The 17,807-nt window shown below is 35.5% G+C and overlaps 2 protein-coding genes and 1 pseudogene across 3 annotated transcripts; 2 read left to right on the forward strand and 1 right to left on the reverse strand.

Moving 5' to 3' along the window:
- The first annotated feature begins 232 nt into the window (after positions 1-232).
- LOC114182008 (auxin response factor 1-like) lies at positions 233-3,717 on the forward strand (annotated as a pseudogene). Its single transcript, XR_014994529.1, has 8 exons — positions 233-440; positions 529-613; positions 1,120-1,210; positions 1,349-1,513; positions 1,714-1,833; positions 1,919-1,993; positions 2,384-2,549; positions 2,643-3,717. The product of XR_014994529.1 is annotated as an auxin response factor 1-like (transcript).
- Positions 3,718-4,201: 484 nt separating this feature from the next.
- LOC114182258 (mitotic spindle checkpoint protein MAD1-like) lies at positions 4,202-5,213 on the reverse strand. Its single transcript, XM_028069086.2, has 2 exons — positions 4,865-5,213; positions 4,202-4,436 (listed from the first exon to the last, which is right to left on the reverse strand). Exons 1-2 carry the CDS (start codon positions 4,969-4,971, stop codon positions 4,253-4,255), a joined length of 291 nt encoding a protein of 96 aa, XP_027924887.1. The 5' UTR covers positions 4,972-5,213; the 3' UTR covers positions 4,202-4,252.
- A 7,132-nt stretch (positions 5,214-12,345) lies between these two features.
- Positions 12,346-14,046, forward strand: LOC114182256 (cytochrome P450 CYP736A12-like). The gene is made up of 2 exons (XM_028069083.2): positions 12,346-12,606; positions 13,155-14,046. Exons 1-2 carry the CDS (start codon positions 12,352-12,354, stop codon positions 13,959-13,961), a joined length of 1,062 nt encoding a protein of 353 aa, XP_027924884.2. The 5' UTR covers positions 12,346-12,351; the 3' UTR covers positions 13,962-14,046.
- Positions 14,047-17,807: the final 3,761 nt, after the last annotated feature.

Consider the following 17,807-nt stretch of genomic DNA (forward strand, 5'->3'; position numbering starts at 1 on the left):
AATTATAAATTTAAAAAATAATAAATCAATTAACATTTTTAATTATATAAAAAGTTTTTTTTTTTTCAAAACTTTATATAACTTATGGATAATGTTAACATATTTAATTTTTTTTATAAGGACTTCTCGGAAACGATAATTATTCAATCTGATTTGTTTCATCTGCAGAATCATCTGCAAAACAATTTATACCAATGCAAAACTCGTGTTATTTATTGTTTCATCCGCAGAATCTGTAAAGCAATTCTTATCAATGCAAAACTCGTGTTATTTATTGGAAGAGTGAAAGCGACTCAATCAGGAATAACAAATAAATCTTAATCTCCATGTACATCGGTTTAAACATTTAGAAAAAAAAAAATTGATTATATATATATACCAGTACCCATGGGGGTTTCTCTGTTCTTCGAAGACATGCCGATGATTGTCTGCCTCCATTGGTTAGACTCTTTCCTCCTTTCATGATGCCTAGGGTAAATTTTCTCTTCGTTTCTTTCAGCTGTACTTCTCTTGTAAATTTTGTTTCAGGATATGTCACAGCAACCACCATGGCAAGAATTGGTTGCAACTGATTTACACGGGAATGAATGGCATTTTAGACATATTTTTCGAGGTTAGTAACTTGGTTAATTTGTTTCTTTTCCCCTTTTCTTTCAATCTGTTTTTTCCCATGAACAAGCCGGTCAGAGTTTATTGTGAAGCTGTGTCCTTGTTTCCGTATCAAAAACCGACACTCTTATGATTCATATTGATGAAGTGTCCAATTTAAAAAACGTTTGTTTGAGTCTTTGACATAGTTCTGAGATGGCTCTAAGACAATGCCAATAAGGGCAGACACGGTGATCTTTTAAACAGAAACTTATTGTGTAAGTTTCCGTTATGATTTGGAAATAAGGGGCAAATCCTATAAGGGTAATTTAAGCATCCGGTTTAACTTGTGGTCATGTGGCCTGTTATGTTTTCTGTGCCAAGGTAATCATCCTCATTAATAGCTGAAGGTACAGCTTGCATGTGCAATTTTGTTATCATTTTGTTTATTGCAGCAAAGGGTTCTATAAGATTAAATTCATGTTTATTTATACTGTCAGTGAATTCCTGAATGAACTGAGTAATTTCCAGGGCAACCCAAGCGCCACTTACTTACCACTGGGTGGAGTGTCTTTGTCAGTTCCAAAAAATTAGTGGCTGGTGATGCCTTTATATTCTTAAGGCAAGTGATTAACAGCAGAAGCTACTATGCCTCCATTCCTGTGGGGGAAGTAATAGTGCTTTCTTTTCCCCTCTTTTTTTTGTTCCTTAATGTTCTTTGTGATTTTGGGTGTGGTTTGTGTTGCATGCTATATTCCAGGGGTGAAAATGGAGAGCTGCGAGTTGGGGTTAGGAGGGTGATGAGACAGCAGAGCAATGTGCCTTCTTCTGTTATATCTAGTCACAGTATGCATCTAGGTGTTCTGGCCACTGCATCTCATGCCATTGCAACTGGAACACTGTTTTCTGTGTTTTACAAGCCCAGGTTTTGTATTTAACAACATGAAGTTGGTAGTTTTAGTTGCCCTTTTGTTTTTGTTTGTGGTGTCATTGTGGTCATATTTTGTTGTTTTCCCCTTTAATAACTTCACATTTTTTATGTGTTTGCTTCTTTTTATGTGAATGATTCTCTTTTTTCTTTTATTGAGTTAACACTTTGTGCTGATTTGTCAATATTTACCTTAGAACAAGCCGGTCAGAGTTTATTGTGAGCGTCAACAAGTATCTGGAAGCTCAGAGTCATAAACTCTCTGTTGGGATGAGATTCATAATGAGATTTGAGGGTGATGAAATCCCCGAAAGAAGGTGCATGACCCGGCTTGTTTGTATTTGATATTTGGATATTATCACATTATGCTATCTGATAATTTTGCTCTCCCCTTGAATGCAGGTTCAGTGGGACAATTGTGGGTGTTGTAGATAATAAATCACCGGTATGGCCTGATTCCGAGTGGGATCCTTAAAGGTAAAATTTACAAGATGCCTTGTGTGATTTTAAACTTGTTGTGCCCAATATTGTTTATCTTCACCCTTGTTGTTATATGCACCTCTAACTTCGGCGGACCATCCAATGAATGGAAGAAACTTTTAGCTCCAGTATTTCTTTTTTCATATAACCTTGGCTGATTATTGTTCTATTGTTTATATGGTTGAGTTATATGATTCGGACAGATTGATTTGAAATGAAACTCGTTACACTGTCTAAAGAATAGAGTTGCCATAACATTCACTTAGCTGCCAAGGTTTTGTATAAAAGATTGCAATGTGCTGATGCTCCTCCTGATGACTAGAAGTTAAGCATAAAACATCAGCTTTTGGTTCTGTAATTTTATGACCTATAATGATCCTATTTCAGGTACAATGGGACGAACCATCGTCAATTTTGCGCCCTGATAGAGTTTCTTCATGGGAATTGGAGCCACATGTCTCTACCATTCCTGCAAACCCGCAGCCAACACAAAGAAACAAGAGGGCACGGCCTCTTATTGTACCTTCTACAGTGCCCGATTCTTCTTTGCAAGGTGAGTTTGCTGGGCTGGTGTTACATAATTTCATTTTGTCAATTATGCTGTTTATTCTGTTTTTCTACATAATCCTCTTTCTTTGTACACCAGGCATGTGGAAATCTCCCATTGAATCTACAACTTTCTCTTGTGATCCTCAACATAGACGTGGCATCTATCCATCACCTAAGTTCAATCCTTCTGCAACTAACTTTATTGGTTTTAGTGGGAATAGCTTTGTGGGACCTCCTTCCAACAAATCAATATATTGGTCTAATAGGATGGAAAATTCCTTGGAATCAATTTCACCTATAGCCCTTAAAGAAGCTGGAGAGAAGAGAAAAGACACTGGAAATGGCTGTAGACTCTTTAGGATTCAGCTACTAGAGAATTCTAAAGCAGAAGGAAGTCTACAAACAGTCAATTTGTCTGGAAGGCTGGGTGATGATAGGTTTGTTCCATCTTTAGATGCTGAATCTGATCAGCAGTCTGAGCCATCAAATACCAATCGATGTGATATTCCTTCAGTAAGTTGTGATGCTGAAAAATCATGCCTGTCTCCACAGGAGTTGCAAAGCAAGCAAATAAAGAGTTGTACGAAGGTAGTATGGATTAGGTGGTTTAGCATTTCTCTTCAACGATCCAGAAAAAGTGTACTGTTTTTGAGATTGTTTATTTATTGCCAGAGTATAGGGCGATGATATTACTCACTTGTGAACTTGTGAAATGCCAGAGTATAGGGCAATATTACTCACTTGTGAACTTGTGAGAATAAAACAGCTCCTTGAAGAGTTCAATTTTTGTGAGATGCAACAAATGAACATGTACTGTGTCTGACAACCAGGTAGTTATTCACATTACTTCCGATCGTGTATTTCATGAGAGAACCAATTATACAGAGATTGAATGTCATTTTATTCAGAAGAAGTTGTTGTCGAATGAAGTTTGCACAAAATTTGCCAACTCCAATGATCTACTTGCAGATAGTTTGACTAAGCTCTTGAGAGGACCTCGAATTCAAATTATAGGTTCCAAGTTTAGTACATACAATCTATGTGCTCCCGCGTGAGAGGAAGTGTTTGAATTGCTTTACTTATGCGAAGGGGTTAACTTGTTAGAATAGCTTAACTCATCTTTTGTATTATCTATTTGACACCTATGAGTAAATCTCATTTCTCTTTTTGTATTTTACTAATGTAAAGAAACGACATAAATGAATGGATCAGCTAAGAGATAATTAAGCCCATCTTGTACAACAACGAGTACTTTGAGACTCACTAAGTTCTCTGAAAACTCGAGTACCTTTATGACATTTACAGGAACCATGATTATCAGTGATGAAAAATACCACCAAAAGCCTCTCAGGTTATACCATCCTCCTAGCATCTAAATCACTTCAACATATGCCATAAATATTCCTACTGTCAAGCTCCTTACCTAAAATATAACATTCTAACTACAGGTTCCAAAGCCTATATTTCCTTTGGGCCCATCCAAATATCTGAAATACATAACCTAATAGACAAATATTTATCTATTAATTTAGATAAAGAAATTTTTTTTTATCATTTCTTCATCTGTTCTATAAATGCATGCTTTACAAAAGCCTAGATAAGAAACCCAAGAATTTAAAAAAATGGCAATGAAAGAAATGCATAATATAAAGTATGTAAAGAACAAGTAAAATGTTCAGCATTATCAGTGTCATGAAAACATCCTAATCAAACACTGACCATTAATTCAATTCGTTTAATTTCTGATATCAATACTTCTGCTTTCTCTTTAGCCAACGCAGCCTCAGCTTCAGCATTTTTTTTACCAATTTCAATAGCATCTAGAGCCACCTCCATTTGTTTCATGCGAGCAGTTATCTCGCCCTCCTTCTGTGTACTATGAATGACTTCTCTGCATATGATACAAGATATCAAGATCAAAGACAATAGGCGCATACTTGCACATAAAGCAGCATAGAAATATCCAGTACTTTGAGTAATTTGCATACAGAAATATGCCACATAACAGAAATAGATATTATCATGAATATGGATGAATACACAAGGCTTCACAAACCACCACTTTTCAGAAAAGTAGTGCGAATCAAATGTCCAAAAAATGAAAACGTAGTGTCATAGGGAATGGGCTAATAGGACATCATCTAAAAAGATTTATGGCCTCGAGGTGCTCATAACAAAGAGATTAAATAGAAGCAATCCAATCTCAACCCAGATAAAAGCTCTAAAAGAGTATTCCAGAATTATTAAACTTGACAATTCCTCTAAAAGCTCAAATCTATTAGTATAACCATGCTAACAGATTTGTAGCTACTGACGTACTTCTGTAAAGCTGCAAATTTAACAGGCAAGTCCTCAAAACATGTCACACCAGGTATGTCTGTAATCATCATTCTCCATGATGATATTTGATCCTCCAACTTTTTCATGTTTAACTGGATATCTTGTAACTTGGATAGCCTCTGATTCTGCCCTTTCCCGGTGACTCTTTTCCTCTATTAATTTCTCCTTTAAAAGGTCAATGTTCTCATGACTTGATCTAAGTTTTCACGCTTCCCTAACTTCGGATTCCTAAAATTTCAATTGAAATACGTTATCAGATTACGGTAGCAAACAGATTCAGTGCTAACTCAACTGGTAATTTCCTAGAGGGCAGGAAAGGCACAAAATATATTATGGTATTATAATTTGAAATTACAATTTTCAAGAATTAAACAAAAAATTGAAGGGTGCAATTCTGTTTTCTGATACAACAATGCAAGAGAACAATATACAGTGACATTGACAATCAAAGTATTGCATCCTTGAAAAGCAGAAAAAATAATTCATGTCACACATACATCAATATGAACTCAATCTTTTAAAAGTTGTGTTCCACAATAATGAATTGGCCAGAATAGGCTTGCTGTAAAAGAGAGATAAACTGAGTAAAACACCAGCAAAGGGATGGCTAAAGAGGAATATTACATAATAGCACAAGTTGAAAAGAAAAGAGAATATTTGTTGAAATGAAGTAAAAAAGTTACATATATATATATATATATATATATATATATATATATATATATATATATATATATATATATATATATATATATATATATATATATATATATTTGGTATTTCTGAATATGGGGTGTCAGTTTAAACTACAGTCACTAAACCGTATAACTTAAGTGTGTGTTTGATTTTCAGTTTGGGAACTCAAACCCAAGTTTACTTCTCATTAAAAGTCACAAATGATGTTTGGCAAAATTTTTGTTCTGTTTCATTGAGCTTCAAACATGGATTGTTTTCAAAGCAAAACCATAAAACTTTTCCGTTGAATATGAGATTTTCATTTCATTCAACCAAACTTAATTTTTCTAACTGCAATCCAAACACACACCAAAAGGGACAAAAAATTGTAAATGGAAATTAAATACATTGTTTAGGAGGCACCAGACCATAAACATCACAGCAAAATTAAAAGAAACACTCAAATCAAGGGCCAAGACTGCCAAAAACTTTTTACGATTGTGCCAGATGATAACTACGAAAATGAGTCCAGAGTGACACATCAAGCCATCAATGTATGCATTCTCGCATTACTATAATCCCTATAAGCAGAGCATCAAGATACAAGCTAAAAAAGAAAGCAAACTTACATAGTTCCGAAGCTCCTGTTGCGAATGCTTGACTAAAACATTACTCTCTGTAGAAGCAACTTCTTGAAACATTAAACTAGATACTTTTTTTTCTAGTTCAATCTTCTGGTGCAAACACTGGAAACAGGAATCATGATATAATGCGATCAGATGTCAGTAATCCTAATGGAAATGAAAGTAAGGCAATGAAATGAAGCATGTACAATACATTAATCTACCAGAAAAATGTCCACGTGAGCGTAAAAGGCTTAACACCAAATCAAAATTTCATTTTCCAGAGGATACCTTTGTTCACTGGACATTCTTAAAGAAACAATGGAAGTCAACAATCAACAAATTAGACACCCAAACCTCATCAAGTTGACCCTTAAGATGTTTCAGTTGTTCTTTTAGCAGCTCTGCTTCTCTCTCAGCATTATTAGCTCTGCATTCCATTTGTTTAAGCTACAACAAGAACAATACAAAGCTCAAACAATAACACAAAGATGTAATAGCTTTTTAATATGAAAAACAAATAACTAGGGCTGGGCAAAATTAATTGCATTGTACTAAACTATGGATTAACTGTACCAAATTAAACTATAATAATTGAACCAACTATAATAAAATCTGAACTGAATTATTATACAGTTCAGCTTAAAAAAATTGAACCTCTAGAGATTAAATTCAGTTAACTGTGGATACCTGAAACTGCTCTTTTATTAAAATAGAAACAGTCCAACTTGCGCTATTGTCACAAAACACATTTATCTTGCATCGATGTGAATAACTAAACAAATGAACTTTGACAAGTTATCTAGTGTGTGGTTCTGTAATATGTGTACTATAGTAGTTCCATTCTACTATAATTTATCTTTTTTACGCCTTAAGATAAATATTTATTCACTAAATTGGATGTTGAAAATTACTTATTTAATTATATTTGTTCTAGGAGACAAACTAAATAATTTTACTTATTTAATTGGATGTTGAGAATTTTATACTTAACATAAAAAATATTATTTTAAATTAATTTGTTAAAGTAATATTTGTAAGGATTAAAATGAATAATTTTTAGCTAGAATAAACCACAAGATAAAATTTGTTTAATTATGCAAAAAAAAAAACAAATATTATTTCAAAAATTTAACAAAATAGTGAAAAACTAATTGAAATGAATGTCCTAAAATAATCCATAAAAGTACAGACCTCTTATATCTAGCAATTCTTTTATTTGAATCAAGGTGTTTGATTAATTTTAAGACAATATTTAGTTTAACATTTTCTCTTATTTCTCAAACGACTTCTTTTCTTCACATTCAAAAACATTTTTATTTAAGAAAAAAGAAGATAATAAATAAGAATGTTTTTTTTGATAAATATATTTTTAGTACTAAACTATTAATTAAAATTATGTTTCGTTCTTATTTCAAAATATATATATCAATTTCACTTTTATAAATGAATGTAAAATTAATAATAGAATTCATAAAACAATTAAGTTTATAACGGTTTAGTTCGGTTCATATTATAATATAATGCAGTTCATATTATAATATAGAGTAGTTCAGTGCAATTCAGTTTGTTAGAAAAAAAATAATTCAGTTCATTTCATTTGAATTGTTTTTCAATTCAGTGCAATTTAAGCAAATTAGTACAATTTGATTCAAAAATATTACAATTCGGCCCAAAAATAGTGCGTTTGGTTCAAAATTAGTGCAATTTGATTCAAAAATAATATATTTTAGTTCAAAATCAAAGCAATTCGGTTCAAAAATGATTTAAAAATATTGTAGTTAAGTTCAAAAATAGTGCAGTTCAATTCAAGAATAATGCAGTTTGTAAAACAGTTCAGTTCATATTACAGTGCACTGCAGTTCAGTGCAGTTCAGTTCAGTTCAGTTTGTCAGAAGAAAAACAAATAGTTCAGTGCAGTTCAGTTCAGTTTGTCAGAAAAAAAAATAGTTCAGTTCAGTTTGTTTGAACTGTTTTTCAGTTCAGTGCAGTTCAAACGAACTGTTTTGTAGTACAGTGCAGTTTGTAATGGTTCAGTGCAGTTTAGTACATTTTGCCCAGCCCTAATAATATAGAGTAGTTCAGTGCAATTCAGTTTGTTAGAAAAAAAATAATTCAGTTCATTTCATTTGAATTGTTTTTCAATTCAGTGCAATTTAAGCAAATTAGTACAATTTGATTCAAAAATATTACAATTCGGCCCAAAAATAGTGCGTTTGGTTCAAAATTAGTGCAATTTGATTCAAAAATAATATATTTTAGTTCAAAATCAAAGCAATTCGGTTCAAAAATGATTTAAAAATATTGTAGTTAAGTTCAAAAATAGTGCAGTTCAATTCAAGAATAATGCAGTTTGTAAAACAGTTCAGTTCATATTACAGTGCACTGCAGTTCAATGCAGTTCAGTTCAGTTCAGTTTGTCAGAAGAAAAACAAATAGTTCAGTGCAGTTCAGTTCAGTTTGTCAGAAAAAAAAAATAGTTCAGTTCAGTTTGTTTGAACTGTTTTTCAGTTCAGTGCAGTTCAAACGAACTGTTTTGTAGTACAGTGCAGTTTGTAATGGTTCAGTGCAGTTTAGTACATTTTGCCGAGCCCTAAATATGTAGCTGGAAATGCACACTATTTTCAGTAGAAACATTTTTAGCTGAAAATATTTGATGTCAAAAACATATCTCCACAAGGAATGTTCTGTTAGGACTCGTTCTCAACATTGTCAAACTGCAACTTGAAAATCGAATACTCTCTCTTCCCCAAAAAACAGATCACTGAATTACTTTTTTATTTCTCTAAGTATCAAGCATTATAAACAAACAAGGTAAACAAGTTTACCCTGAAATCTCCTTTTCTACATCGGAATTCCCAGTTTACACAAAATCAAAATTCCTAACCTCCTCTTAGTGAAACCAGGCGACTATGTAAAGGAAAATCTGCTTAAGACTTCAGCTGTTCAGAACAAAAACACCCGACATAGGTTTCCAACAGTCTGTTAAGAACTTCAGTTTGTCCATCTAACATTGGGTGGGAAGTTGTGCTCATGCTCAGTACAGTTCCCTGTAGTCTGAAAATTTTCTACCAAAATAAAGTCATAAAAGTAGGATCTGACACTTACAATGGACCTTGAAGTATAGGGATGCCTAAGCAAATAAAATATTGATTTTTACTCAGTCTGTCTACTACCAACAACACATCAACAACACATCAAAATATATACTAATTTCCTCCTAGTGGCTGTAGGAATGGGTAATGGCTGTCGTGATCCTGGTATTTACTTCTTTGGCACACATGATAGGTCACTACATACTCTGTTATTGTTCCCTTCATGCCAATCAAGAAATCAATGTTGCCATTCTTGTATAGGTTCTTTAAAAATACCCAAATGTTTCCCGTGGGAAATGTATGAAATTCATGGAGGAATTTAGGAACCCATGGAGAACCTGCTCTGCTATAGACTATCATAGCATGGTTATGAATTTGGATTATTAAAATTTCCACAATTTTGGTTAAAACTAGATCTTTCTTAACCCTTCAGGGATCTTTGCAATGTCTGGCCAAAAGGGTCTTAATAGCTCACATTTCTTTATCCACATGCCACCGAGACAAAGCATCCTCAATTATATTGGAAGCACCCACCTTGTACACTATCTCAAATTCATATACCCTATCAGCTTTGGCATCCTTTTCGCCAGACATTGCAGAGAGATTGCTGAAAGGTTAAGAAAGATCTAGTTTTAACCAAAATTGTAGAAATTTTAATAATCCAAATTCATATACCCTATCAGCTTTGGCAGCCAATTTTGCTGGTCTGGAGTGGTTTTTCTCTGCTCCAAGAAACATCTACAAGTTCTTTCGCTTGTAAATAAAGTAAATTTCTGACCTAACAAATGTGGCTTCCCATGTTGGATAGCTAGTATCAAAGCTATTAGATATACTATGTTTTATGTTAATTAGAGAAATATAGCATCTATAGTTAATTAGGGAAACATAGCATCTATAGTTAATTAGGGAAACATAAATGTTTGATATCGGTAGATATTGTTTTTAATGATATTTTTTATTTACCTTATTTATGTTTGTTTGATATTGGTAGATATTATTTTTAGTGATATTTTTTATTTACCTTATGTTTGTTTGGCTGCCATATATACTTTTATTACTCTTTTTTAAAAATATATTCATCCTACGTGTATTTTAGACAACAGCAAGATTAATCCTAAACCTAGGTTTCACTATATTCAATAAAAGTCATCGATTCTTTCTCATAGGCTAGTTTAGCAAGCGTAAAATCTACGAAGTCATTGTTAAAATATGCTACACGTCTTTTACTGCATCAACAAAACCCTATTCCCTTTCCCGATGCATCACATTCTATGGAGAATTTATGTGAAAAATCTAGCATGAGTAAAGTTGGAGCAGATGTAAGCACTAGTAAGTCCTAAAAACTCTCCCGAGGCTTTCATAATCCGTGGTAAGAGCCACTGCAAAATAGCTTTAATCTTGTGGGTGTCCATCAAATTCCCCAAATAAGAAATCCTTGTTTTTCCAAAAGCACACCTTTTTTGGTTAACAAAGAAAGACTGCTTTGCTAATTTTATTAACACATGCCTCAAATTAATATTATGCTATATACCGATATATATTCAAAGAAAACAAGGACATGCCTTCTAAGGAAAGACTTTTAAGATAGAGGTGGTCATGGTGCCCTTAAAAGTAGTTGGTGCATTGGTTAAAGCAATAGGCATTACCAAAGATTCTTATTGACCTTCATATGTTTTTGAAAGCGGTCTTCAATATATCTAATTCATGCATCTTGATTTGATGATACGAATCCTTAAATTTATCTTAGAAAAATACAAAAACCCCATTTAATTCATTCAACAACTCCTCTATCACCAGAATAGTAAATTTATCTGGTAAAATGGCTCAGTCATCCACAAAAAACTGCCAACTGCGATCTTTTTTCTTTGCCAAAATAATTAGGCTTGAATATGGGCTATTGTTGGGCTGTATGATACTAATCTCCAACATTTCTGCTACCTGGGTCTCTCTGTATTTCATTTTTTTGCAGATGGAGGTATTGATATGGTTTTATGTTGATTGGTTATTCCCTGATTAGATAATAGGGATGGTAACGGAGCAGAACGGGACGGATTTCGTCATCCTATATCCATCCTCGTTGAAAAAATCTATTCACATCCTCGTTCTAAATCCAACGGGTACGTGTATCCGCATTTTTATCTATGATTAAACAGTCTGATATGATTTTATGTTACATCAGAATAAAAGGAGAGAACACATTCTAATATAATTTAAATTATTTGTTAACAAAATTAATATATAACTTATATTTAAAGGTATCAATTTATCTAGAATTTTAATCATAATATTTTACGGTAATTTTTTATTATTATTATACTTTATTTATATAAAAACAAATATTCTGCGCATCTAAAATACCTGTCGTTATTATTATTACTTTTTTGTGTTGAGAATTAAAGCAATTTATTTTTTAAACACCCTTTATAATTCAATTTGATTACTTGTTATAATTTATTAAAATTCTGCAAAACTACAACAAGTCTTATTATTATAAAGAAAAATAAAACTCACAAAATGAATTTTATAATTTCCAATACATTTCAAAATCTATTGAAGTATGTATATTTCTTTTTTATTTTCACATCAAATAACACTGTGGTCTATAAATACCCTACACTTATATGATATTTCTCATCAAGCAACTAAAGTACTCAGATATGTTGCTTCAAGCACTAACTATCCTTTTCATCACACTCTCATTCATTGTTTTTGTGTTCCAAAACAAACATCATGGGAGAACTTCACCAGGTCCTAAATCCTTGCCAATTATTGGTAACCTTTCACATGCTGGGAAAACTCCCACATCGAAGCCTTCAATCTCTTGCCACAAAATATGGTCCCATAATGTCCTTAAAGCTAGGGCAGGTCCCAGCCATAGTGGTTTCTTCCCCACAAACTGCAGAACTGTTCCTCAAAACCCATGACACTGTTTTTGCCAGCAGACCCAAAACCCAAAGTCTCCGAAATTCTTTCTTATGGCAGCAAAGGTTTGGCCTTTTCTGAGTACAGTGCATACTGGCGCAACGCCAGGAAAGTGTGCACTGTGCAGCTTCTGAGTGCCTCAAAGGTTGAGATGTTTGCTCCTCTGAGGAGAGAGGAGTTGAGAATGTTGGTGAAGTCACTGAAAAATTGTGCAGAATCAGGTGAAGTTGTGGATCTGAGTAATTTGCTGGGGGAACTGATGGAGAACATAGTGTTCAAAATAGTGTTGGAACGTGCCAAAGATGATAGATTTGACTTCAAATTGCTGACTCACGAGGTGATGAACTTGGCTGGAGCTTTCAATCTTGCAGATTACATGCCCTGGGTAGGGTTGTTTGATCCTCAGGTATCAAATTCAATTATAGATACATTGCAGCTATAACTTGTTAACATATGCACTCATTACATCAATTTTCATAACACATGAAGTGGTGCAATAAAATATATATATATATATATATATATATATATATATATATATATATATATATATATTCATAGAACTATGACTTTTCACAACCACCAACTACCAACCAATTTACAATTCACTTTTACGATTGTATGATTATTAAAAAAATAATTTTTGTATTTGTAAAAAGAAATAAAAAAATAGATATAAAGTGAATGTAAAAATTTATTGGATATAAAATTATATGTATTTACACACGACACATTTGAGAAATTATCTTTTTATGTTTCACTGACCATTTGACAATCCAATTTTGAGATAATATAATCATTAAAACTATTAAACATTGGTATAAATCATAAATAATTCACATTTTTATACTCAACTTTACAATTATATACATAATTATTTAACTATACTATAATATTTTATTAGAAACATTTACGTAAAGGTTTATTTATCCCTTATATGCAACTATTGTGTAGGGAATAACAAGAAGATTAAAGAAAGCAGCAAAGTCATTTGACGAATTGGTGGAGCAAATAATTCAAGAACACGAAAGTAATCCATATAATGAAGATAAAAATTATAATATGGACTTTGTGGACATTTTGTTGTCACTCATGCACCAATATGATGACTTTATTAATAGAACAAATGTGAAAACTATCATATTATACATGATCACTGCAACATTTGACACCTCTTCCACAACAATAGAATGGGCTATGTCACAACTTTTGAGACACCCATGTGAGATGAAGAGACTTCAACAAGAGCTACAACGTGTGGTTGGAATGAACAGACACGTGGAAGAAAATGACTTGGAAAAGTTATCTTATTTGAACATGGTGGTGAAGGAAACACTAAGGTTACACCTAGTTGGACCTTTGCTAGCACCTCACGAGTGTAGAGAAGATGTTACTGTTGATGGTTATTTCATAAAGAAAAAAACAAGGGTTATAACAAATGTTTGGGCTATAGGACGAGATCCTAAAGTTTGGGAAAAGGCCGAGAATTTTTATCCTACAAGGTTTGAGAATAGCAACATAGACGTTCGTGGAATGGATTTTCGAATTTTACCATTTGAGTCAGGTCGAAGAGGGTGTCCCGGGATTCATTTGGGTTTAACCATGGTTAGTCTTGTTTTGGCTGAATTGGTTCACTGTTTTGATTGGGTGCTTCCATTGGACATGTCTTGTGATGAGTTAGACATGGAAGAGATATTTGGACTCACCACTCCAAGAAAGAAGCATTTGTTAATTAAACCAGTTTATCGACTAGTTATTTAGGTTAAGAAATGACACTAATGGAAAGCAATGTCATATGGATATATTTATCGTTGATTTCAATTCCAATTTGAAACATGTACTACATTTTATAATATGATAAAATAATTTGAATAATCATTTAAAATTTGGATTTAAGTGATCAAATGTTTTCTGATTTTAATTCAATGGTTTAAGTCTAAATGTTTTTGTTTTTGAAATAGCAATACTTGTATTTTGTATTGATGGCATTGTTTTTATCTATTAGTCTATTAAGGAATCGTTTAGGAATTTATAGTGAGCTAAAAAAATTTATATTAGTTAAAAATAATAAAGTTAAATATGTTTTTAATTCCTTAGGTTTCACATGAAATTGAGTTTCGTTCATGTCTCAAAATTTGAATCATTTTCATCACAAACTTTATTAATGAATGAATTTAGTCATCGTGACCCAATGACATTATATTTGCTTATGTGACATTAGACTATCTTAGACTAGGACTTCATGTTACTCTCACCACATGAATTCTTCTACTTTATGTGAGTCTGAATAATCATTATAGTGTCAGGATGTAACCTACTTGACTCCATATCTACACTATATTACTACCAAAGGAATTTCTCCATGAAATTCTCACATGTTTCACATGTGATCTCTTAATAACTCATCTCATGCAAAACATGTCAAGTCAAGTTTCAAAATATCGCATCATTCATGTATAGTTTCATAAACTAAAATAGCATATTTTCATGTGCTCTCAACATCCAAAACCAAAACCACAAACCACTAAAATTTCACATGCATTCATCAATTCAACACAACAATTCAAGCAATTCAATCTATTAAATTAGAACATGCAAGACAAAATTTACTTCCATAAAAGAAATAACGTCCCTCACTTTAAATGTAGATCAAGATTGAAACAAAGAAAAACCCCTAAAACAATTTTTTAGCTGTAAAACTCCTATTGAATCTAAGGAACCAAAACCCAAGAACACAGGGAAGAATTAGGACTCTGATCATGGTCAAGGCAGACATCAACATCCCAAAACAAAAAAGAAGATGAAGGTCAAATTATCAACTTACGTAATGGAGAAACTGTTCAGGTGGATTCGAAGAGAACTCCACCACAAACCCAAATCTAACCTCTAATTCAAAAAAAGGATGAAGATTGAGAGAAGAAGGAAAAATGAGTTGATTGAGAGTTGAGAAAATCAGAGAATGGAGAATGAAGAAGGAGCGTGGTTATTAATGAAAGCTGACTTTTTTTTTCTTCTTTTTACTAAAGCGGATCTTCTAAAATAAAAAGGTTTTACAAATTTGATCACTATAATGACTAGAGGTGTCAATTTGGCCCAGCCCACAGGGTTTGGCCCTGACCCATGTGGGCTAGGGCCAAAAAAGCCCACATTAAAAAAAAGCCCCCAACAAAGAAGCCCACAGGGCCAAAAACCCTACAAAAGCCCTGTGGGCCAGGGCCAACCCATGGGCTTTCATCTTCCACATGAAAAATATATTATTTTTTAAAATATATTACTATCTGTGGGACAGGCCCAACGAATCGGACAAGCACGACGACCCGAATAGGTCTAACGACTCGGACCTGCCCGACGACCTCGACAAGAACGACGACTCGAACGGGCCCGATGACCCAAACGGGCCCGACGACCCAGACGGGCCCGAATACAGGACAAACCTGACAACACGGATGGGTCCAACGACATGGAAGGGCCCGAAGACCGGACGGGCTCGATGACCTGGACGAGCCCAATGACCCGAACAGGCCCGACGAACCTAACAGGCCCTATGACCCAAACAAGCCTGATGACCCGAACGGGCCTGATGACCCGTATGGACCCGACGACCCGGACTGGTCTTACAACCCAGACAGGCCTGACGACCCAGATGGGACCGACGACACAGACATGCCCAACAACCCAGACGGGCCCGACGAGCCAGATGGGCCCAACAAGTCGGATAGACCTAACGACTAAGACGGGCCATACGACCTAGACGAGCCCGACAACCCGGACAGGCTCAACAACCCGGACGGGACAAACGATATGAACAGGCCCGACGACACAGATGGGCCCGACGATCCGAACGAGCCCAATGATCCAGACAGACCCAAAGACCCCAACGGGCCCGACAACCTGTATGGACCTGACGACCCAAACAGGCCCTACGACCCAGACGGGCCCTACGATCCAGACAGGCCCTACGACCCGAACGGGCCCGAAGACACGTACAGGGCCGACGACCCAGACGGACCCGACAACCAGGACAGGCCCGACGACCTGGATGAGCCAGACGAGCCCAATGAACCGAACGGGCCCGATGAGCCGGACGGACCCGACGACCCGGACGGGACCGACGACCCAAACGGGCTCAACGACCTAGACAGGCCCGATGATCCAGAGATGTCCAACAACTCGAACGGGCCCGACAACCCGAACAGGTCGTCAGGCCCATCCGAGTTGTCGAGCGTGTTGGAGTCGTCGAGCCCGTTAAGGTCGTCGGGCTTGTTCGGGTCGTCGGGCCCGTTCAGGTCGTCGGGCACTTTCGGGTCGTCTGGCACGTTCGGGTCGTCGGGCCCATCTGGGTTGTCTGGCTTGTTCGGGTCGTTGGGCCCGTTCGGATTATTGGGCCCATTTGGCTCGTTGGGCCCGTTCGGGTCGTCGGGCCTGTCTAGGTTGTTGGGCCCGTCAGGGTCGTCGAGCCCGTTCTGGTCGTCGGGCTCGTTCGGGTCGTCTGGCACGTCTGGGTCGTCGGGCCTGTTCGGATTGTCGTGCCCGTTTGGCTCGTTGGGCCCGTTTGGGTCGTCAGACCCGTTTTGATCGTCGGGTCCATATGAGTCGTCGGCCCGTTCGAGTCATTGGGCCTGTCTGGATCATTGGGTCCGTTCGGGTCGTCGTCCCGTTTAGATCGTTGGGCTCGTCTAGGTCGTAGGGCTCAGCTGGCTCGTCTGGCCCGTCTAGGTTTTCGGGCCCGTTTGGGTCGTCGGGCCCGTCCGTGTTGTCTGGCATGTCCGGGTTGTCAAGCTCGTCCTGGTCGTCAGGCCCATCTTGGTCGTCTAGCCCGTCTGGGTTTTTGGGCCCGTCCGTGTTGTTTAGCATGTTCGGGTTGTCAAGCCTGTCTTGGTCTTCGGACTCATCTTGGTCGTCGGGTCTGTCATTGTCATTGGGCCTGTCCTGGTCATTGGGCTCGTTCAAGTTGTCAAGCCCGTCCGGGTCATCGGGCCCGTTTGGGTCGCTCAACTTAATCTTTGACTCTGACTTAATGTAGTATTATTTGGGGGCTAACCCATCTTAGCCCTAGCCCTAACCCACTAGAGAGGGAGCTTTGGGGGTCGGGTTTTTTTTTGGCCCCCTCATTTGGGCCCCCCCTAAAAGGGGGCTTTATGAAGAGTGGGTCAGGACTGGCCCATAGGCTAAGGGCCAAATTGACACCTCTAATAATGACTAATTATTTTTGTCATTAAAATTTGTTACCATATAAAAATTTTCTTGTAGTGTAAATAATATTATAATTTTCTTAAAAGAATATACACTTGAATAATAAGTGAACATTTTACTTTTAATCATATCAATATATTTTTTTAATATAATCAAACTGAGTGAATACTTTACAAAATATAAAACAAAAATAGTTACATTTATTGGAAAAAAATATTTAAACAAAGAAAGGAATATGTTTCTATTAAAAAATCCTTAATAATAAATACACAAAATATGTGGGTGAAGTTTTTTTTACTGTAAAACTAATATTTAGTAAAAAAAATTGTATCACATATTTTATAATTTTAATTATAAATTTTAAGAAATAGTTTATAAAAAACATTTAGAAAAAAATGGAAAACATTAATAAAA

The sequence above is a fragment of the Vigna unguiculata genome, chromosome 4 (genome assembly GCF_037176805.1).
Source record: "Vigna unguiculata cultivar grain cowpea cultivar isolate G323 ecotype 2 chromosome 4, ASM3717680v1, whole genome shotgun sequence".
Lineage (NCBI taxonomy): Eukaryota > Viridiplantae > Streptophyta > Magnoliopsida > Fabales > Fabaceae > Vigna > Vigna unguiculata.

Coding starts and splice junctions, on each gene's coding strand:
- LOC114182256 (XM_028069083.2), top strand. CDS start 12,352: ATGTTTGCTCCTCTGAGGAGAGAGGAGTTGAGAATGTTGGTGAAGTCA. Junction 12,607..13,154: donor TAGGGTTGTTTGATCCTCAG/GTATCAAATTCA, acceptor ACTATTGTGTAG/GGAATAACAAGAAGATTAAA.
- LOC114182258 (XM_028069086.2), bottom strand. CDS start 4,971: ATGAAAAAGTTGGAGGATCAAATATCATCATGGAGAATGATGATTACA. Junction 4,437..4,864: donor AAATTTGCAGCTTTACAGAA/GTACGTCAGTAG, acceptor TATCATATGCAG/AGAAGTCATTCATAGTACAC.